Source organism: Columba livia, chromosome 12 (assembly GCF_036013475.1).
Source record: "Columba livia isolate bColLiv1 breed racing homer chromosome 12, bColLiv1.pat.W.v2, whole genome shotgun sequence".
NCBI lineage: Eukaryota > Metazoa > Chordata > Aves > Columbiformes > Columbidae > Columba > Columba livia.
The window spans coordinates 21,076,612-21,098,739 of NC_088613.1; the positions used below are offsets into that span (position 1 = coordinate 21,076,612).

Genomic DNA, 22,128 nt, shown 5'->3' on the forward strand with positions numbered 1-22,128 from the left:
CTATTTTTGGATGCAAGCTGTTGCCTGGGCTGGTTTTTCAGCTCCTGCTTCTCTGTGTTGTGGATAACTCTCTTACTGCAGCACCTCACCTTTAATTGCAAAATGATTTGCGGCTGCAAACGTGGTGTTTTCCAGCAGCTCTGCTGGGGCTGAGCCAGTGTGAGGTTTCCTTGCCCTGTGCTGAGCTGCTTTGCAGGACTGCTCCTCTCCCGGACAAATCTGCGAGCCAGCACACAGGGGATGGCATTGCGTTTGCACAGGGGGTGTGGAGAGAGGATGCATCACTGTCCTGCTTTGACCACACATGGGACCCTTAGAGCAGCATGGAGGCTTTTCCCCGGGGCTTCCCCACCTGTAAGCAAAATTTAACGCTGAAAGTACCTTGATGGTCCCGCTCCTCAGAGCCTTTGGGGACATTTCAGTGCTGTTTCACCACTCCTTGCTTCCCCTGAGCAGCCCCTGGCTTAGGAAGGGGTTTCCTCAGTGCTTTTCAAGTTACACACTGGCTTCTGAGTGCCTGGGCTTCCCTCTGCTCCTCTCGCAGGTGATGAAGCTGCGGAAGCTCGCCCAGCAGGTCGCTAACTGCCGGCAGTGCCTGGAGCGCTCGACAGTCCTCATCAACCAGGCAGAGCACATCCTGAAGGAGAATGACCACGCGCGGTTCCTGCAGACAGCCAGGAACGTGGCCGAGAGGTGGGCTGCTCTCAAGATGCTTTTCCAGATACAGAATTACTGTACGTTTGGCTCAGGACACCGACAGGATGTCACTGGAGTTGTCCCCTGGTCACAGCTCCCTGCCCAGGGACACCCCAGCTGTCCCCCTGTAGCCTTCCCATCTGCTGCCCTCAGATAAATGCTGGGGTCAGTGGTGTCGCTGGGTCCCATCCTTTGCAGAACAGGGGGTGCATGGCAGGTCCGAATCACAGAATCACGGAATGTCAGGGGTTGAAGGGCCCTGGAAAGCTCATCCAGTGCAATCCCCCCATGGAGCAGGAACACCCAGATGAGGTTACACAGGAAGGTGTCCAGGCGGGTTGGAATGTCTGCACAGAAGGAGACTCCACAACCTCCCTGGGCAGCCTGGGCCAGGCTCTGCCACCCTCACCGGGAACGAGTTTCTTCTCAAATTTAAATGGAACCTCCTGTGTTGCAGTTTATATCCATTGCCCCTTGTCCTATCATTGGTTGTCACCCTAATGATGCTGAACATCTACTATGGGAGCAAACATGGTTCCCTGGTGGTGGCCACAACAATCCAAAGGCAGCTCAGGGGCAGTTTGGGCTAGGACCCCACTGGATGGAGCAATCTAGGCAACCTGTCCCCAGACCGGGTCGCCCTGCTGGGGCAGAAGCGTTGGTTAGTGGGTGTGAGCTGGTTTCTCAGCAGGATGTAGTGTCACTGCTTCTTGCACCCTTTTAATCCCGTCTTGCTGCTGCTGGGTGTCGGGAGTGGCGTGCACCCTGATGTGTACCGATGGTCTCTTCTTTTCTTTCAGGGTCGCCATGGCAACTGCATCCTCTCAAGTTCTGATACCAGATATCAATTTTAATGATGCCTTTGAAAACTTTGCTTTAGATTTTTCCAGAGAGAAGAAGTTGCTGGAGGGACTGGATTATCTAACCGGTGAGTGACCAGGCATGCTCCCCCGCGTCTGCTGCCCCAAGTCTTCCCCACAGCTGAGGGCTGGCAGGTGTATTTTAAAGCAAACTAGGTTGCCACTCATTCTCACTGACAAAAAGTGCCTGGTCAGCTGCAGCAGAGCAGAGGCCGTGCTGTCACCAGGACGGTGACGTGTCCCCATCCTCCAGTTTATACTCAGCCTCTCCTGGAGGGCAGGTGGAAAGTTCAGAAAGTAGGTGAAAAATTACATGACACAGCAGGGAGGCCGATGCCCATAAGGATCTGAGGGGGCAGATTACAGAGAGGGAACAGCAAATTAACCAATTATTGTACTTCTAATGCACTGCACGCTTTAGCATTTCCCTTATGCTGCCCTTTTTGTGGGTCTCTTGGTGCTAAATCGTGGACTCCTTTGAGCAGAGAACTTGCTGGGCTCTTGGTGCTGCCTGGATGCATGTAGCACAGGATGAACGCTGCTCTGGCCCGGGTCAGTGCAGGGTGTTTGGGGCAGCCCATCGCTGCTGGATGGTGCTATGTGCTGGAAAACTCGGGGCTGAAAGCTCCGGAGAAGAGAGGACATAATTCCTCACCCAAACAAAATTTTCTTCATCATCAAGCAGACCAGCAAACCAGCAGACCAAATGTGTCTGGAATAAGTATGGGATGAAATACTTGTCCCACAATCAGTGCTGAAAAATAGCTGGGTTTTGAAGTGGCTTCTCAGCTTGTGTCAGGATGGGAGTGATGGAGGCAGCAGCGAAAACCCCTCCATCTGGCACACCTGAAAACACTCTGGCCCCTGGATGTTGTGTTGTCACACCAGAAGTTTAGTTAAGTGGGAAACAAAATGGCAGATAAAATAAGACAGTTGTTTGTGCAAAGAGACTCTGCTCCCTGCACCAGCTCATCTCAGTCCTGAAGGGAGCAAAAAAGCCCTAGGTACATTAAGAAAAGAAAGCACAAACTTACTGAAATACATTGCCTGTGATATCCTGCAGCGCCAAACCCACCGTCCGTCCGGGAGGAGCTTTGCACAGCCTCCCACGACACGATCACCGTCCACTGGATCTCGGAGGATGAGTTCAGCGTCAGCTCCTACGAGCTCCAGTACACCATCTTCACTGGCCAAGCCAACTTCATCAGTAAGTCACTCTGCGCCTGCTCGGTTCGGGGACCATGGTCCGGTTTGGCAAGAAAAAGATTCGTAGGGAGAATCAGCAGGTTTAAAGTCCGGGAACTAGGGGAGGAAAGCACGATGAATGATCCTCTGAGGACACCACTCAGGGCTGTAACCAAAATGATGGGTGACCCCTGTGCTAGGAGTCCGTAGTGGAATTGTTTTGCCCTTGGACTTGGTGTCTGCAACCTCTGGCTTGGTGAAGTGTTTGGTGCATTAGAGTGTCTCATCCATCTCGCAGCCACCAGATCTGTACATCTCATGCCGTGCCCTGGGGTTGTACAGTCTGCTTGGTGGGCCAGGACTCAGGTGTGATGTAGATGTATATACCCTTTGTAACGATACTGAGGCACGTCTCCTGGTATTTTTTCCTGAAAATAGATGTCATACCTAATTATTTTTCCACATCCATACAAATTTGCTTGGCAGGAATGGGATTGGAGGACCAAGGTGTTCTCTTGCTGATGGGTCTGTGGTGGTACCTGATCACTGCAGAAGTGCTGTGGTCAGATGGTGAAAAACCTGTTGTGAGTGCAGCATCCAGCTCCTCTGGCAGAGCCTGGACTTTATGGTCTGTGTGGTGCTCAACATATTTTCCATGCTGTGATATCTTCTGGTGCAACAGAACAGCTTTAAAACAGTTTTATGGGGCTGAACCTGCACCCAGTCTTACCACGAGGTCAAGACAGCAACCTCTTAGATGCAAAGCTTCCTCCTGGATATTTGTTATTTGATGAAAACTATGGTAGTTATGGCATATTTAATATTATGGATATTTTAACAGTGCATTTAAGAGCTGGCTCCACAGTCTGGGAAGGGAGGTGAAAGGATCCAGAGACACCCGTGCAATGGGTGTCTGGCTGGTTGCTGGTGTGGTGTGTGTTCAGCCAGGGCAAGCAGGAGAAAGCGAGCTTGTGATGGTGGTGACTTTGAAAAGATGCGCTCTGGCCCTGCTCCTGCTGCCTGAGTGCGACGGAAAATAGAAGCAGTGAAGGAAACAAGCAACAAAGAGACAAGGAGATGGTGGGAGAGATCCACTGAAAATTGGGGTGAGGTGGAGCACCTCTGGCAAAGCATCATTTTTTTCCCAGTGACCTTCTGCCACTCTTCCAAAGATCAGGACTTTAAAACACAGAATTGTCCAACAAGGGTGTCCTGGCCGCAAGAGGGGGCTCCAGTGGGCTGCTCGTCAGCATCACCATTAGCCGAGGGCTTTGTGCCCCAGGGGGCTCCTACCAGCCAAACAAAACAACGCTGGGCCCAGCAAAGCTGAGCTGTCCTGGGCCAGGCTCTGCAGCCATGCTGAGGCTCCGGCTGGTTGTGCCTCCCCCTTCAAATGCTGCATCCAACAGCAGGGCTGGAGTTCCGCTCTGACATCCGCTGGTCAAAGCACATCAGACGCCCTGGATCAGATGGAGGCTGGGTGGTAAAATGAGCCAGATATTTTCAGGGGATTAAAACTAAAGGCATGTGTGGACTGTCCTTCCCACACACCTAAATTGATCAAGAGAGACCTGGACTGAGCTTTTTAGCACCATGGCTTATCTTTAGGGAGAGCCGATGAACTTGAAGATCGAAATAGCCAAACTGGGAAACTGTGACCCCCTCCCCGAGGACAGATGTGTCACATCTGCGGGAGCCATGTAGTCTTCCTCTTTTTTCATTGGCAGAAAAGTTTATTTGGAAAATAAATAAATGAATAAAAAGCTGGTTTCGTTGTCCTCACAGGAAATGGGATTCTTCAGGTTTCCCCAGAAGTGCAGAGAAAGAAGAGCAGTTCAGCCATAAAGCCAAGGACTGTTTGCCAGGCTCAGCAGCACCGATTTATTCCTTTGGACGCCCCTCAAGGTGTCAGAAATATGTATCTGTTACGACTTCTTGTAACACTGGCTTTTTCCTAAAATTGGAGGGGTTTTACATTCCGGAGGAAAGTTAGTTTATGGGGTGGGTTGTAGGAGAGAGTCCAGGGAAACTGCTTGTTTCATACAAGAAAAAAATACAGATGTTGTAATGGAAGAACAAAAAATACAGTTTCCAGCTTGTCCGTCCTGCTGAAGTAACACTTTGGAACAGCGTAGCATCCCGAAAACATGTCTTGAGCAACAGAGTTTTATTCCTGTTTTTTCTTGGTAGCACTTACCATTGTAGGAAATGCTGACAAAATGCCTGAGTGGGATTTTTGTGCCACTGTTAGTTTATCTCACCGATCAGGAAGTCGTCGGTGCTGGAAGTGCGGTGTCACGGCACAGGAAGGCTGTTAAGTGCACTCTAAAATATGCAGGAAACTGCCAGAGAAAGTTACTGTTTGCGACTTCAAAAGCTGGTAAAACTTGCATCCCCAGGCTTTGGCCTCGCTTTGGAAAACAAGGTGATTTATTTCCTTGTGGTCAGAGGTTAGTTATGAGTACCTGGTGCTACGGCAGCCAAGTTTCCCCTGCTCAGCTCTTCTCTCCTCCCCCAGCATGTTGTCGGCAGCGTTTTCTCCTTCCCCAAAAGCCTGGGAGAGCTCAGCAGCCCCTTTGGCCCTGCTCTTAGACGGTCCACAGCCTCCATCTCCCCTGCAGCTACTGACTGCACCAGTGTCACTGGGTTGTTTAGATGGGGAGGGACACCTGAAGGTCCTTGCACTCTGTGCCAGCCAGGCTGGCGTGGAGCTCGGTCAGGTTGCTCAGGACTTGCTTCTCAAGCACTGGCAGCCTGCAGGGATGGAGAGTCCCCAGATTTTGGGGCCTTACTCTTGTTCTTCCCCACCCTACAAGAATTTTTTCCTTATCTAACCAAGATTTCCTCAGCTGCAACTTGTGCCCTTGCCCTGGGGCTGTGCCGGGCCCCTTGGGGAAGGGTCTGGCTCCTGCCTCTCCCCATATGCTGTTTTGGGCACATGGCTTGGACTCCACATACAGAATCACAGGATAGCTGGGGTTGAAGGGACCTCTGGAGATCATCCAGTCCAACCCAGCTGCTAAAGCAGCTTCATCCAGAGCAGATCACACAGGATCACATCCAGGTGGGTTTTGGATGTCTCCAGAGAAAGAGACTCCCTGGGCAGCCTGTTCCAGCGCATTGAGGGGCTTGGGAATCAGTCACGTACCCACCCCTGGGGCTCCCTGGGTTTGGCACAGGCGTTAGGATGGGGGGGCTGTGGGGACTGCAGGGTGAGGAGCAGCGAGGGCAGCCCTGGAGGAAAGCCCAGAGGGACACACATCAGGCGTGTCTGCCTTGGCCGTCTTTGGTAGCTCTTCATAGGAGTAAAGAAAACATCAGTTAACGTCTCAGAGGAGAAAATGAATAATATATTGTCACTTGAAATAACACAGTTGGGGCTGGGTGATGAGGGCGGTTGAGCCCTGGCTGAACTCATGTGTGAAGAGACACTGGAAACAGCGCATGAGGGCTCACCCAGCCGGGCACGAGCAGGCTGCCCGTGAAAGGAAATGCCTTTTCAAAGAACACGCAATGGCCTGTGGAAACCATCCCCTGCACACACTCTTTAAAGCCAAGAGCTCAGCAGGACTTGGACGTTTTTATGGATGATGAAAGTTGCAATGAAAAGGAATTTTTTTAAGCTTTGGCAAGGATAGAGCCCTCAGCCTTCAAGACCAACCCCTTCGTGGTTGTTTTGGGAAAGAAACCTGCTTGGGAGGCCAAATCATTCTCAGACTGTCGTCTCTCAGCCACCTTGTCCTTTCCAATGAAGGACCCAAAGCTGGTCTTTGTCTGCAGGGAGATAACACCTACCAGCGCTTGGCCGAAAGCTGCGGCTCCGATGAAAGCCGGTTTGTGTGTAGGATGCAATCGGTATCACATCTGGTTTATTTTCTACTTCAAATAACATTGCTCTGCTCCCTTAGGCCATTTCCACATATATTTTAAATCAAATCCAGGCTGACAATGACTGCAACTTGCCCTTGTCCTCCAGCTGCGCAAGCCACCGGAGATAAACGAACACCCCAATGTAAGCCTTACAAGAGGAGGTGTGGAGCGTTTTCCAGGCTCCTGCCTTCCAGCACTGCACACGTATGCTGGCCATAGGAGGCTAAAAAGCCCCCTCCAGTAGCCCTCAGTTCACAACCTGCTCCTCACCTATCCTCTCACTTTGGCCTCCAGACCTGCTGGATCCAAGAAGCCTCCAGCTACTGCTTCTGAGCTTCCTCCTTATTCTTCGGGTTTAAAGCAACAGTCCCATGTTGTGGTAGCTGCCCCAACGCTGTTCTGAGAGCCCAGAGCTACTGAGTGCTGCTGCAGATGGTCCTGGGCGCTCGCAGCCCCTGACCCTTTGCTGCCAGCACTGAGGTTGCTCCCAAAACCCACAGCATCCTTGTCCCCTGGTGCTGGCTCTCGAGGCACTTGTGCAGGTCATTCTCACCCCAGCCATGCCAGTGGCAGCAGCAGCATCTGTGGCACCTCACGGTGCTTTTCTCCTTCCCCACAGCACTGTGGTGTCCCGCTTCGGTACAAGACTACATTTTCAGTATGTGCTGGGCCCCACAGTTCTGGCAGCACAAACCGCTGCAGCATTAGGGCTTAGTGCCTCCAGGGTCTTTGGGCTCTTAATTCCTTTCTGTTTCCAGAAAGAGTTGAGGCTCCTGAATGTTCTCCAAGTATTGGATCCTGCTCCCTTCACTGGGAGCTGTAATTCTTGTTGAATCGCTTTGCAGACGAGCCTACACAGGGACCCAAAGCATCAGCATCCCTTGGACATGGATTATTGCTTCCCGCCCTGGAGCACCGAGCACCATGCAGGAGGAGGATAAAGGTGTAAACATGTCCCTCCCTGCTGCCAGCATTGCATATTGCAGCCCTGGCGCAGCAGGGAGGTTGTTGTGCAGGAGCAAAGAAACGAGAGAGGATGATGATGGGTATCACCGTCCTCCGGGCAGCGCCTGCTGCCTATGCCGTCTGCCCTGACTGGAAGGTGCCACTGCTTGAATTCCTCTATTCTCTGCACCTTTTCCTCATCACTTCCCACAGCTGCATCTTCAGGTGCCAGCGCCCCACCCCTGGTTTTGCCTTACCAGGCATTGCCTTCATGTGGTAATTAAAAAGGCTGTTTGAGTTGCTGGGGTTGGCCATCTACAGAAATTTTCCTGCAAGCACTCTTAACTCTCAGGTAATAAATCCACCCGAGAGATGCATGGTCAGTGAGCTCTGTATTAGCACCACATGGTCTTTGTATTCTGTCCTTTCTGTGAATAAATCTTCTCCCCGCTCTCCTGTACCGCAGGTCTCTACAACTCCATGGACAGCTGGATGATCGTCCCCAACATCAAGCAGAACCACTACACTGTCCACGGGCTCCAGAGCGGCACCCGCTACATCTTCCTCGTCAAGGCCATAAACCAGGCAGGCAGCCGGAACAGCGAACCCGCCAGGCTGAAGACAAACAGTAGGTGCCCTGGTGTTCGCCATGCCTTGGGAGTGGTGGGAGGGCGGCTTCATTGGCCTCGAGTCCCAGGGGTATGGCTCAGCTGCTCCCTGTGAGCCTGCAGATACTGGCAGCGTGATGGAGCCCTCTGAGTTATTTAAGTAATTTAACATGCCCATCTTGCTTGGTGTCCCTGCCTCGAGGGATGGTCTCCTGCTGCCCCACACACTGCCTGGGGCACCTGGCAGCTTGTCACTACAGCTCCCTGGGACAGCTGGGATTCAGGAGATCAGGAAGGTCCATCTTTCTGGTTGCTTTACATCGCTGGGGTTTTTCAGGCTGACATGCGGAGTCTCGGGGCGGTTGTGTGCTTGTATGCTCACAGACGGTTGTGATTCTGGGGAGCCATAAGGAGACTGAAATGTCTGTGTGGTAGTGGATGGGGCCGGTTGTGTGCTTGTATGCTCACAGACGGTTGTGATTCTGGGGAGCCATAAGGAGACTGAAATGTCTGTGTGGTAGTGGATGGGGCTTTGCAGCCACACGCAAAGCAGAAAGGAGGTCACCCTTCACATCACCCCGGGGACAGCCAAGGAGAGTTAAATATGTTTAGGGAAATCAGAGTGAACGAGGTTTAATCAAAAATCAGAGGGCAGCGGAGCGGAACCCGCCCCAGCAAGGAGGGCGTTTCTGGGAGAATCAGTTTGAGGTGTTGAAGGAGAAAATAAGTCGTCTGTCCAGGTCTGTGCCCCAGCCGCCTGCTCCGTGGCCACGTCTCCCCGGTGCTCTTTGGGACGGTCTCTGCCCAGCCCCGGCGAGCACAGCCCTCCCGTGTGTTTCCTTTCCCGATGTTGCCATCGCTCCTGCCTTGACGAGGCTTTCGAGATGATTTATGGCCTCCACCTCCTTATTTTCTTTGCGCGACTTTAAACCAAATAAAATCAAGTAAAGGCAGCGTAGCACCAGGGCTGGAGGGAAGCTGCCGAGAAGCAAACTTCAATCCATTTCTACCTTGTTTATTAAAAATTTATCCCTTCTGCGGTTGCTGTTTTTAAGTGCTTCCCTGTGCTTTGAAAGGCTCTGGAAATAAGAAATGGGTGGCTTGACAAGCTGAGCGTGATGATGCGACACAGGGGCGCAGAGGGGAGCGAGGTGGTTTGCCTCGGTGGCAGCTCCGGGGGCACAGAGCTCACTGTTTTGTTTTTGTAACTGTCAGTCATCAGAGGTGCCAGTGTGCTGCTGAGGGCTCCGCTTTGGAGATGAACTCATTTTAGCGGATTAAATAAGGTGTTGAACTCCCCATGTTGCAGGGAAGTGTCTGCAGCAGCGTCCTGCATGTTTGAAAGCTGAAGTGAGCCTCACCTGAAGTGCTGCACGAATGGTGACGTATGACTGTAGCTTTCTGTGTGCCAGGAGCTTCTTTCACACGACGGAATGACAAAGGAACTGATCCTGGCGCCTCCTGCTCAGGCGATGGGAGGGAACAGCAGTCGGTGTTAATGGGCACCCTTCTCCGCCACTGCTTCAGCATTTGTCTGCAGCCCACAAAGAGTCTTTAGTCTAAATTTCTGAATGTTTGATTTAGCGATATATATGTGTATAGTATGTATTGATATATTTTCTTTCTGTGGCCAGCCTCGATGTACAGGGACTCCTTTGGGGTGCTCACTGCTCGCCATCAGGGGTGGTGGCAGCTGGAGGTGCTGCCGCTTTGTGTTTCATCCCCAGCACATCCTCGCTGGCCATTTCTTCTGCCTGTATTTGTCGTTAAGTGGCAGCAGGGTTTTCTCCTTTTCAAGTGGGTGATTAGAAGATAGCACACACTTTTCAACTGCTGTAGCCTCGGTGGAAATTTCAGCAGCCTGACGAGGAGATGGGCCAATTAGTGTATTTCACAGCCCTCTTTCTACTCCTGAAGTGATGTTTGGAGAGACTCCTTCATCGCCAGAAGGTCAGTGTCAGGACACGTATTGATTTCCAAAGTGTCAGTGCTGTTGGTGGGCGCTGAATCTGTTCCCAAACTGCTGGAACAGAAGAGTTTGAGAGAATAGGTTTGGTTTAGTGACAGAGAGAAACCTTCCTTTGCTGAGTCAGGGCCTGAGTAAGTCTTATTTATTAGCAAGTGTCCAGAAGTGGATGAAAGTGCCAGAATACAGGAATGGTCCCAGCTCTGCTAGTAAATTTAATGCAGGGAAGGTGGTTTTCATGGTCCTCGCCTTGACCATTGCAGACTAGTCTTGTTGTCACTCACATTTCTGTCTCTTTCAGATTTATGCGTCTCTTGGTGAGACCTCCTGGGCTAATATGGGGTGGTTCATATCCCCATCCCATCTGAAACGTCAGTTGGATCTCATCTGGAGAGGGGGGTTTGATGCAGCACAAGTCTGCTGTCTGAGTGATGGTTTCCAAGGTCCCCGTTAGTGACAGGATCACATTAGTGCAGTTGCTTTCTAAGGAGCAAGCAGCCCAGCAGGGGGTCTCTTGGAAAATTCATAGGTTTGGATGGATGTGTTGCTTTCCTGTGACTTGACAACTCAGCATTACAGCCCTGCAGCCTTGCTTCCTCGAGGTGATGTCTGACGGGAGGATGATAATCACTGCTGTCATGCCCTGCAAGGTGTCCTGTGCCCCATGGCGTTGTTGAGTTTGTTTGCTTCTGACCGCGGGGCAGCTGGCTGAGGGCTTGTGGACCAGGTTGCTTGTCCAGGTGCAGGGTCACAGATCCACCAGGTTTTGTACGTGGCTGCTTCTGATCCTGAGGCATGGACGGCATCTCGGGTGGCTGGTCAGAGCAGGGACATTGCTGCTGCGGGCAGAGAGGGAGAAGAGAAGGGCTGACAGAGGGGTCCTGTGGCTCGGTTTGCTCTTATGCTGGGCAGGCCATGGTGGACATCTGCAACAAGGACAGAGACCCTTTAAGAGCAGGAGTACGTACCCATCGCAGCGTTTCTCTGCAGCATGCTTGGGCGGTGCTGCTCCAGTGGTACCACTGTGCTGACCTTGCCAGTGGAGCTGGTTGGCTGCTCCTCATCCATCCAGCTGGATGACGGTGGTTGTCTCTTGCTTCTGGGGGAACTTGGTCCAGTTGCTTCTGTGGCTGTTGTGTAAACCAACACACAGCCCCTTCTTGGCTGTCCCCTCAGGTGGCTTTGTTGACCTGCTGAAGCTGGTATTGACAGAAGGACCTGCTGAGCTTCACCGTAATTGATTCCTTCCATGAAGCATCAAGAGAGGAAAATCTGACAGTGTAACCACTCCATTAACAGCCCTTGTCTTGCAGACGAATTACTGCTGAGGTAGATAGAAAACTAAATATTCTTATCTGCACCCCGGATGAGTGAGGCTTGTGTTCCTGCCGCCACGCTGCCCTCCCTTGTGCACTTCTGTGGAACAAGGGGTGACCAGGAGCATCCACAGCCAGTGCATCTACTCCCATCGATGTGTGGCCGGAGCCCTCTGGGGCCCTGGAGAGCTGGGTGGGCACCAGGAGTCCTGCAGGGTCCCACCAGCCAGCACCTCCCCTCTGCCCCTCTCCATTCCCAGCACACCACTGACATGCTTCATTAGCGCTGAATGCTTTCCTGGTGGCAGCGCTGGCCATCCCTTCCTCCCTCTTTGCTCCTGCATACCCAAGGCCAGCCAGGGTTTCCTTCTCTCTGCTCAGACACTGTGATGCTTGAGGCTTTGCAGGGAAGGGAAGTACAATTAAGCTGATAAACACCCCAGAGGGTGCAGTTTGCTGTGTCCAGCCCTGGAGCTGGCCAGTTTCCCATGGCACTCAGGCCTCATGCAGGCACCATGGATGGATGAACCAGCACAAAGCCATAGGGAGTATTCCAGCAAGCTGAATTTGTGAGATAGAAGTTATCTGTCTTCCCTTGCCTATGAAGAACGTAATCCTCTCCTCTCCCTTCATCCTGAACTGTGCTTCCCGCAGGATGGAGGGGCAGCCGGGGCGCTGGGAGCATCCCGAGGCGGGGGGCAGCCCCCTGGTCTGGCTGGGCTCCCCCGTGGGGGCTGAGCGCTGCTGCCCTCCCTGTGCCAGGGACCTCTGCTTCTCCCAGTCGTGCTGCCCTCAAGTCATGAAGCCTCCAGCATCTTCCCATAACCTGCCTTGTCCAGCACAGCACCCTGTGGGTTCGTGGTGCAGGCAGCCGCAAATGCAGAGGGCCCCGCCAGGCTCACGTGCTGGGGATTTGAGATAGCTGAGGCTGGGGCCACTGAGAGTCTGCAAAATCCATGTTGTTTCCCGGTGCCGGGGTGGTATTTTGGGAAGGGGGTCAGATGGGAGCAGGCACCCGGCTGTGCCCTCTGAAATCCCCTCTGTCCCGGGCAAGATTTTGCAAGCCAGCTCGTGTGCTTTTTAAATCCCGTCTTTGCCCATCACAGCGCACTGTCTGCAAATATTACTTGAGCCCTTGGGCCAGGATGTGTCAGCACAAACCAGCGACAAGCGTTGGACTCTGGTTGCTCACGCTGACCTTAAAAAGGGGTTGTCTTTGTGAAAAGGGCTCTGACTGTCTCCCTCCTGATGGACCCAAGTATTTTTATACCTCACTTTCTCAGAGCTTGTCTCTTTGCATTACTTCCAGAAAAAGATAGCTACAGAAATATTAAAATAGCTAGAGGAAAAGGGGGAGGGATCACTCCCAATTTGCAGCTTTACTTTCAGGCCTCTCAACTCAATTATCCAGCAAATTGGGCTCAGAGGAAGATCAACACAAGCCGCCATCGGGTATCAGAGAGCGGTATGGATGAGCTCCTTCATGGAGCTGCACGGGAAGGCTCCGCAGCCTTGCCACGATGATGCTGCCGGCCGTGTGCAGCGGTTCCTGGCCCTGGCTTAGAAACCCCTCTCTGCATAGCACTGGTGCAGGAGTTTCTCCTTGCCTCGCCTTGGTGTCCATAGCTGGAAACAGGAGCGTGCAGGAGAGCGCATCTCCTCGTGCACCGCAGCACCTTCCTCGAGCCAGCCCAGGGACTGCGCCACGTACCAAATCCCATTTTTTAAGTTGTTTGCAGTTATTTAAGGTGTTTTGTTGCAGCTGCCCTATTGACTTTGCTTTGTGCCAAAGTAGATGGATTGCTATAGAGATCCTATGAAGTATCTATATGCTCTTTACTGTGTGAAAATTCACAGCGACAAAAACCACCGGAACTCAGTTTGCTTCTTTACAGCATCTTGGAGTTTTGTTTGCAAAAACAAGCATAGGCTGAACACAGCCCCATCGTTTTGCACGTCTCTCCCGCAGCAACGTGGGCTGGGGCAGAGCACGGAGGACTTTTCTTCTGCCCAGTGGAAAGGAGATTGCTGTTGCTGCCGCTCAGCAGCTGCTTTCGCTCAACTGCGCTGTTGATCTGGGTTCACGTGCACTTGATAGTGTATCGGTACTCCACTTTGCAGTTCTCTTTAAGAAAAAAACAGGGAATTACAAATGGAAAAACCTCTTTGGGAAAAAGAAAAATTGCAAAGCCAAGAGCACAGCATTTTAAAAGCACCAGAATTAAGTTGCACGTGCAATTTAATTTTATGCCTGCTCTTCCTGCATTATGCAGCAGTCTTTAATGCACATCCCATGCCCCTCGCCCCGCCGGGCTCCCCGCTGGTGCCAGCGGTGAGGGGCTGAGCAGATCAGCTCGCCGGTGTCCCTGGCTGGCTGCGGTGCCTCGGGAGAGCTGGTCCTGCCACAGCCATCCGCGCTTTCACCAGTCACCCTGTCATCAGTGCTAGTAAAACAAGCCGATGCAGCAATGTTTGGTGCAGCATTTCCACCTCTGGTGATACTCTCCATAGGAGAACCCTCTGCTCTCGTGAGACCCCACTGTCCCACACTCAGCCCCTTCCCGACACAGCGTCCCTGCGGGTTTGATGGGGCTCCCTGCCACAGCCGCCCTGGGGATGGGTGTCCTTCTGTCGAGGGTTTGATTGCAGGATGACAATAAACTGTGACAGATGTATTGTTAACCCCCTCTGCCCCCCTTTTCCCCTTCAGTCCCTCCCTCTCCCCCCTTCCCACTCAGCACAGGTGATCGAGAGGGAAAGAAGGACAGAGAGAAGAGAGTTGGAAAAATTAAAAATGTTTAACTAATGCTACTGATAAAATAGAGAAAATAATACAAAATGTACAAAACCAATCTTGAAAGTCCCAGCAACTGCAGAGCCGGCAGCCGAAGTCCTGGACCGGACTCTGCAGCCAACCGGAGCTGGATTCAGTCTGTCACTGGCCTCAGTTCGCAGGGACGACTCGCAAGGTCCTCTCCTAATGTCGCCATAAGGAAAAGGGACGAGATCCTCGTGATCTCCCACTTTTATATGAAGTATCACATGAATGGGATGTTATACTCAGTTGATCAGTTTTTGGTCACCTGTTTCTCATTGACCCTCTCACGGGATGTGCATCCATATTTATTAGTGACCTCACATTCCATTGCTATGTTTTCCAAAACATGTATCTGTTTCTCCAGGAAAATGCAGTTAATATGAAGGCTTTAGCTGACAGGCAAATTCACTAAAAGAGAAACTTGTTTTTAACAAAACCAGGATACCTTCTCCCTGCAGGAGGGTGAGGATGGAGCAGCATTTTCCCAGCACAGCTTTTGTCTTGCAGCAGCAGCCAGAAAGGGTCGGTCACCAGCCCTCAGCACCTCTGGGGACGCTCCTGTGTTGCACAGGGTGGGTAAACTGAGGCACAGTCTGTACCCGCAGCCTGCGAGCATGTAGGGATGGACCAGGAGGTCCTCAGGGCTGAGCAAACTCATTTAGCTGTACTGAAAAAATGGCGGTGTGTAGAGAAGCCAAAGTCTGTCATGAATTGAGAGCAAAGAGAGTGACAGGAAAACACTGAAGTAGGGAGCAGAGGCGCTCCCCAAAACCGCTGCCTCTCCCCTGCCCACCCCAAAGCGGAGGGCTTCATTTCGCGCTTCTCAAAATGCAACCTTCTGGCTTCTCCTTTCCACATCTGGTCTTAAAATGACCCTGAACTGTTAAAGGAGGATTAAAGGGATTGTGAATTCACCCACCTCCCTACCCCTCAAAAAGCCAAACCTGGCTCAGCAGAGCCAGGCTGGCAGGGCAATGGGCTAAACCTGGCTCAGCAGAGCCAGGCTGGTGGGGCAATGGGAGGCTCAGGAGCTGGGTGTCAGTCTGAGCATTGCCAGCAGAAGCCACCCCGAAGCCCCCGACCCTCCGTACTGAATAACTCTGTGTTTGCAAGTATTCCCCTGAGCCCATCGCCGTCTGTGTCCGTGCACACACGACCCAGACCTGGGAGCAGTGGGGGTTAGTTTGGCAGCAAGGCTGTGAAGCACCAAAAACTGGAGCCTTTCAGAGAAATCCTAAGCACTCACTGTTGAATGTGTTGTGCAGCTGGTGACCAAAAGAGATGGTGTGTATTGATGCAAGGGAGGACAGATGTTCCCCTGGCCTGGTGGATCTTCAGGAAGGTTTTCTCCAGGTGAGCAGGACAGCCAGTGTGTGTCAGTTAGGAAACGATTCGGCTTTTTGTGTGCTGGTAAAATAGCAAAGGAATTGCAGTTGGGTTTCAAGCCAGCGTTAAAGATCTGCAAAATCCATCAACCTCAATTCCATTAACTGCAGAGGAAGCCCCGGGGTGTGTGCTCTCTGCTGGCCCTGGTCTCACGCCTCCCGTCCAGCTCTGCTGAACATGGGCTGGACCTGAGGCCTTTGATGTGCTTTCCACCACTGCGTAGACAGCCCAGACTGTCCTCTCCAAGTGCAGAGGCCTTGTTTGGCAGCGGAGAAGCACAGAAAAACCTCGGGCGTGCTTCCTGTAACACGTAATCGCAGCCGGAGCTCCAGGCAGCAGTCTGCCTCGGCTGCTGCGGGGATTCGGGATGTGCTTGATGCTGCGGTGCTGCTTCTGTGATTCGGTACTGATGTGCCAGCACTTACGGGTCTGTTCTCCCCTGCACTCATGTAACTCTCATTACTGCTAATAGAGTATGGATGTGTTCAGTTCAGGCTACGTGCCCTGCCAGCGTTTGGTTCGTGGTGCATCCTGATGGCATCTTCGGTGCCATTCCCATTCCCTGGAAACACTCACGTTTCTGCCACATTTTGCATCATTAGCAGGGAGTAAAAGACAGTTGCTCTGATGGAGAAATAGATGTTTGAAGAGGGTGATGTGCAATAGGAAGACCCTAGCCCCTCACTTGAGGATCCCTGCCAGGACGATGCAGCCCTGCCCGACATGCCGTGCTGCCCAGTTCCAGCAGGACAGGGAACTGCTGGAGAGAGTCCAGCGCAGCCACCAAGATGCTGAAGGGAGTGGAGCATCTCCCGTGTGAGGAAAGGCTGAGGGAGCTGGGGCTCTGGAGCTGGACAAGAGGAGACTGAGGGGGGACTCATTCATGGGGATCAAGATGGAAAGGGGGAGTGTCAGGAGGATGGAGCCAGGCTCTTCTGGTGGCAACCAGTGACAGGACAAGGGGCAATGGGTGCAAACTGGAACACAGGAGGTTCCACTGAAAGGTGAGAAGAAACTTGTTTAGGGTGAGGGTGGCAGAGCCTGGCCCAGGCTGCCCAGGGAGGTTGTGGAGTCTCCTTCTGTGCAGACATTCCAACCCGCCTGGACACCTTCCTGTGTAACCTCATCTGGGTGTTCCTGCTCCATGGGGGGATTGCACTGGATGAGCTTTCCAGATCCCTTCCAACCCCTGACATTCTGGGATTCTGTGAGTCCAGATCCTCCCCAGGGGGCAGAGGCCTCACCTCTGCTCATTTCTCTCTGCATTTTGGAGTTTCACCTCCTTTCCCTCTGGTTTGGGAAGGTGAACAATTCCCAGGCTGAAGAATAAGCCCAAGGAGCAGGTGCTTCCCTGGCCTCTGCTGCCCCCATCTTGCTGGCGGTGCCTGGGGCGGAATGGGCAGCACTGACTTGCTTTCTCTTTCCAGCAGCACTGGGGAAGCCACCGCAGGCACTGGGGATGTGGGAGCAGCCCAGGGACTGGTGGCTTACAGATCAGCCCATGGCAATAGATGCACAAGGCACATGGATGTGTCTCGGCATCTTGCTGGTCATCTGTAATCCAGTGTCCTTGGCTAGCCGGGGAACCTTTGGCTCATGGAGGATGTCCGAAGACCCTGGCGCAGACATTTCCATGTTGTGCCTGCACAATGATAGTAACAAACATAAATCCTAATCCACGTGTCTTCTTCTAACAGGTCAGCCATTTAAGTTGGACCCCAAGATGGCTCACAAGAAATTGAAGATCTCCAATGATGGGCTGCAGATGGAGAAGGACGAGAGCTCCTTGAAGAAGAGCCACACGCCTGAGAGGTTCAGTGGGACAGGATGCTATGGTGCGGCAGGGAACGTCTTCATTGACAGCGGCTGCCACTACTGGGAGGTGGTGGTGGGATCCTCAACGTGGTAGGCAGCACTGTTGTCTTCCCTCCCTCTCCTAGAGGCCCTCAGACTTCCCCAGAGATGTTGTGGGACCTACTAGGGTTAAATGCCAGGGCTTTGCCAGAGCTTATTATGGGCAGGGAGGTGGTTGAGACCTTAAATCTAGGTGGCTGTGGCTTTCAAGAGGTTTATGGGTCTCTCCTCTCTGCCAGAAGCCTTTCAGGCTGATCCAGTCAGGCTGCAAGGTGAAGACTGTACCTTCATTTCCCTCATGTGCTGAACCTGAACGCCTGCCAGGGCTCAAGTGTCACCGTCATAGCAGGGCAGAGCTGCCGCAGAGCTTTAAATCTGCTGGTTTTCCCATGTGCGGTGCCCTCCCCTGGGCTGTCTCATGCAAGGCCCTGCTTAGCTGGGCCAGACGTGGTTATGAAGTCTGAGCTGGAAGGCTAAGCAGAGGGGGACTGTGATTAAGCAGAAGAGACAGGGATGTCTCCAGGGGAGATTTGCCAAGGCCTGGTGAGACACTGAAATATCCCTGTGAGGGCAGACAGCTCAGGGGAGCCTGTACAACATCTGCTTCATTTTGTTACACTCTGTGTTCATACATGGCAGACTGGCAGAAGAAACCATCCCAAGCAGTGGGTTCTCCTCCTCATAGGGACGTACATCTCTGCCGTGCAATGGCCAAAGGGGCCAGTGGGGCCAAGTGTTTGCTCTTCATTGCCCTGTGCTGCTGCTGTGTGGCTCAGGAGAGGCTGCCTTCATTGCCACGAGCTGCTTCACTTGAGGGACAGCAAGTCCATGTCTCCTTCCCATTGGCAGGAACACAGAGCTTTGTCCCCACCAGGCCTGGTGGAGCACGAGGAGCAGCATCAGCCTGGGCACGGTGCCTCCTCCTCAGTGATTGCTCTCAGCCGAGGTTTTGTGGCAGTTCTCTGGTCAAGGCTCTGCAAGTGGATGCTGCGGGAGTGGGAGGCAAGAGCCAAGCCTCCCCGTGCTCTGTGGGAGATGAAGGCACCATTCCCAGGGGATACAAGGATGGGGATTGCTTGAGCTCTGCTCCCCACCAGCAGCCTGCTGCCCTCTCCACAGTACCCGTGTCAGAGATGCTTGCACAGGAGCACGGCCCTGAGTACAGCTTCTTGCTCCCAATAGGGGCAAGGAGCGTCCTTGGCCCCACAGCACCTCCCTGCTACACCTCAACAGGTGCCCCCAGGCCAGACTTGCCCTCTAGCCCAAGTAAAAAGCATCTGGGCAGCAGCAGAAGGGACAAGGCAGGAACGCAAGCTAGTGCACCCTTTGTTAAAAAGCAGTTTCTGTCTTCAGCAACTTGATTTGTGAGTTGTTTCTCAAGCAATGATTATATCTAGAGCTGTTTCTTAGAGATGGATCTGTTCCAGGAGTTGTTTTGCTGATGACTGAATACTGCAAGACCTTCAGAGGAGGAAATAGCTTTCAAATATATAGCAGCTCCTTGGGTTCTGTAGCGGGGTGTGTTCAGGTGCAGAACAAGCACAGCCATGTGCTAGAAGACAGATAATTGAATCAGCTGTGGCTGTGACTCAGAGCAAGCCTGGAGCCCTGTGTCCTGGTGAGGCTCGTAGCAAGAATGCTTTCATCAGAAGTGGAGTGGGACCTGCAGCTCTCAGCTGCCTTCAGTGCCACCTCCTGTCCCCCGCACCTCAGCCCCGCTCTGACACCAACAGCTGTTCCTTGCTTTGCCTCATCCCTTTGTTGTTGCTGTAGACAGGGCAATACTTTCACATGGATTAACGCTGCCAGTGCTGCTCATGTGCTCCCATGTAATGAGGACTTGACTGGTCCTAGAAACCCACGTGTCTCCAGGAGCTCCAGCCGAGGAGAATTGGTGTTGGAGTGCTGCTGCAAAACACGGCCCCTCTGCCTCAAAGAGATCCACAAGGGACACAGTGCACACCAGCCTGGTTTTGTCCTTCTTCCCCAGCCGATCGCTCTTAACCAAACTCGCTGGTTCTTCCAAATGACCAGAGGGGTTTTGTAAAGAGAGTGGCAGCAGTCAAAACCCAAAGAGACGTGGCATGTGCTTTCTTCATGCTCCTTAGCTCCTGACCACAAGCTTCAGGGAAATGATGCTCTTCTCCCAGGGGCTTCAGGGAAGGTCTCGCAGTGGGATGGCAGCTCTGCTCGACAGGGGCAGCGGGTCAGGGGCCTTTTGTCCTGGGGCTTTGGAGGACAGGGGCGTCACTTGCCTTTCGCTGAACCCTGCTTGCATCTGCTGCCCGAGGCAGAACACCGGAGCTGATGCTTGGGTGTCATTGACAGAGAAAACCCTTCTCCCTGACCCAGAGAGCCAGCTCTGGTTTCTAGCTGTGCATTTCTCTGCTCTCTGTTGGGGAAAGGTGCTTAAGGAGTGAGTACAGCAGCAGCCTCAGCTCAGAAACCGCTCCCAGTGCTCCCTCCCATCGGGCTTAGCCTCCCATCCACCCCAGGGATGAAAAATGCCTTCATAGAAAGCATGCTTGGAAGTGAAACAATTGGGTTTTATCATAAGAAAGCCCCCGCCAGGCAGACCCCCAGAAAGCCTCTGCTGCGGAGCAGAGCCAGGAGGCATTACCACAGCAGTATCGAGCTGCTGCATTGGTAAAGCTGCTTGTGCAGCACAAAGGGGCCGAGATGGACGGTTCCTGCTGAAAGGACCCAGCTGTGTCACCTCTGCCGCTCACCCAGCTGGCAGCAGGAGGTTGTGTGGGGGTGGGGGTGATGCTTTTCCTCAGCCAGGCCTCTGCGAGCAGCTTTTCAGTCACGTAAAGCTGTTGCTGTGCTGCTTCCACAGTCAGGCAGACTTTTAAAGCACGGGGTGCAACAGCCATCGAGGCTGGACTTTATACTGCACTGATGCTGGAGGTTGCTAAGCAAAACGTCTCCTCTCTTCCAGGTATGCCATCGGCGTGGCTTACAAGTCAGCCCCCAAGAATGAGTGGATTGGGAAGAATTCCTCGTCTTGGGTTTTCTCCCGCTGCAACAACAATTTCGTGGTGAGGCACAACAACAAGGAAATGCTGGTGGAGGTCCACCCGCAGATGAAGCGCCTCGGTGTCCTCCTGGATTATGACAACAATGCGCTCTCGTTCTATGACCCGGCCAACTCCCTCCACCTCCACACGTTTGAAGTCTCCTTCATCCTACCAGTGTGTCCGACCTTCACCATCTGGAACAAATCCTTGATGATCCTCTCGGGTCTGCCCGCCCCGGACTTCATAGATTACCCAGAGCAGCAGGAGTGTAACTGCAGGCCCCAGGAGTCCCCATACGTATCAGGGATGAAAGCCTGTCACTAGCCGTCCCAGCCCTGCCTGTGCCCTGTGGTGGCAGCAGCGGTGCCGGCGGGTGCCGGGGGTCAGAGTTGGCTGCCAGGAGCCTGCTGGCAGCTGTGCCAGAGCCGCCGTGCAGCCGTAACGCTCCAGCAAGCACGCACCTTCCCACACGCAGCTCCACTGTTTTTTAAGAGGAAAGAGGAAGAACCTCTAACCACGGCTGAAAATAAACTCTCGTTGGCGAGCTCCACTTGTGTGCAAGTGTGGCTTGTGCTCTGATTGCTCCCAAAGCAGATTGTCACCTGGATGGTTTTGTCTTCCCTTGGAGGCTGGAAAGGCTGGGGTGGGTTTTTGGGTGACCTTCTGAGGTGCTGCTGTGGTCACGGGGACATCTCGTGTGCCCACAAGGCACAGGTTGGAGCAGGAGGGATTGGCTTTCTGGAGCCTGTTGGTAGCTTGTCTCAAGAGCCAGGTGGGACCTGAGCATCATTTTTTGGAAAGGACTTTCTGTTTGGCTGAAGTTTGGCAGCTTCTCTGGTGTGGCAGATAATTGCATGGACACCTCGCACGTGGCGAGTGCTGGCGTTGGTTATGCGGTGGATGGTGGTTACGTGGCGGATGGTCTGTGAGAGCGCTGAGGGCTGAGAACAATCCCGCTGCCTCTCCCAGTGCCTGCCTGCTGCTGCTGGCCGGGTTCCTGATGCTTGCCTGGGTTTGCAGTCCCACAGTGGAGGGCAGCTGGCCGTGGACCCCCGCCCCACTGTGTCTGCTCCTTCAGGAGCTCACAGGAGGCAGGGAGGGCCCAGCCAAGGAGCAAGTCAAGGTGCGTCTCGGTCCGGCACAGGGTTTGGCAGATGCTCCTTCCCAACGCAGGGTCCGGCCAGCTGTGCCCCCCATGTGCAGCTGTGCGTGCACCTCCTTTGGTTTCCTGTCTGGTGTCCCTGTAGAACATTTCTCCATGCCGAGCAGGGGTCAAGTCCTGCCCAAAGACCATCTCTGTGCTTTATGACCCAAAATCTCAATTTATGACCCCCAGTCTTGGCTCTTGGTTTGTTCTCCACCATGGTGGTGTCAGCATGGAGCTATCCTGTTTGCTCCATGGGAAAGGACTGAATCTGTCCCAGGGGCTCCAGGCCCTGGTTACTGGGAGCTCTTTGGCTACCACCAGCGTTCCCAGTAACCACAAGCACCAAATTCCCTGGCCAAGATTCAGTTTCCACATTTGCTTAAAAGCCAGGAGGAGCTGAGCCAGGCACACTGGTATCGCAGGGAGCGAAGATCCTGCGCAGACACCTGCAGGCGGA

At 53.2% G+C, this 22,128-nt stretch overlaps 1 protein-coding gene across 2 annotated transcripts in view; it reads left to right on the plus strand.

Moving 5' to 3' along the window:
* Positions 1-21,074, plus strand: part of MID2 (midline 2) — a 116,117-nt gene extending 95,043 nt beyond the window's left edge. For both annotated transcript variants that reach the window (XM_065028200.1, XM_065028201.1), the window contains exons 5-10: positions 545-693; positions 1,497-1,624; positions 2,620-2,763; positions 8,023-8,184; positions 17,348-17,555; positions 20,446-21,074. In XM_065028200.1, coding sequence (XP_064884272.1) covers positions 545-693; positions 1,497-1,624; positions 2,620-2,763; positions 8,023-8,184; positions 17,348-17,555; positions 20,446-20,848 — 1,194 coding nt within the window. In that variant the 3' untranslated portion in view covers positions 20,849-21,074. The remainder of the gene's footprint in view (positions 1-544; positions 694-1,496; positions 1,625-2,619; positions 2,764-8,022; positions 8,185-17,347; positions 17,556-20,445) is intronic.
* The last annotated feature ends 1,054 nt before the right edge of the window (positions 21,075-22,128 follow it).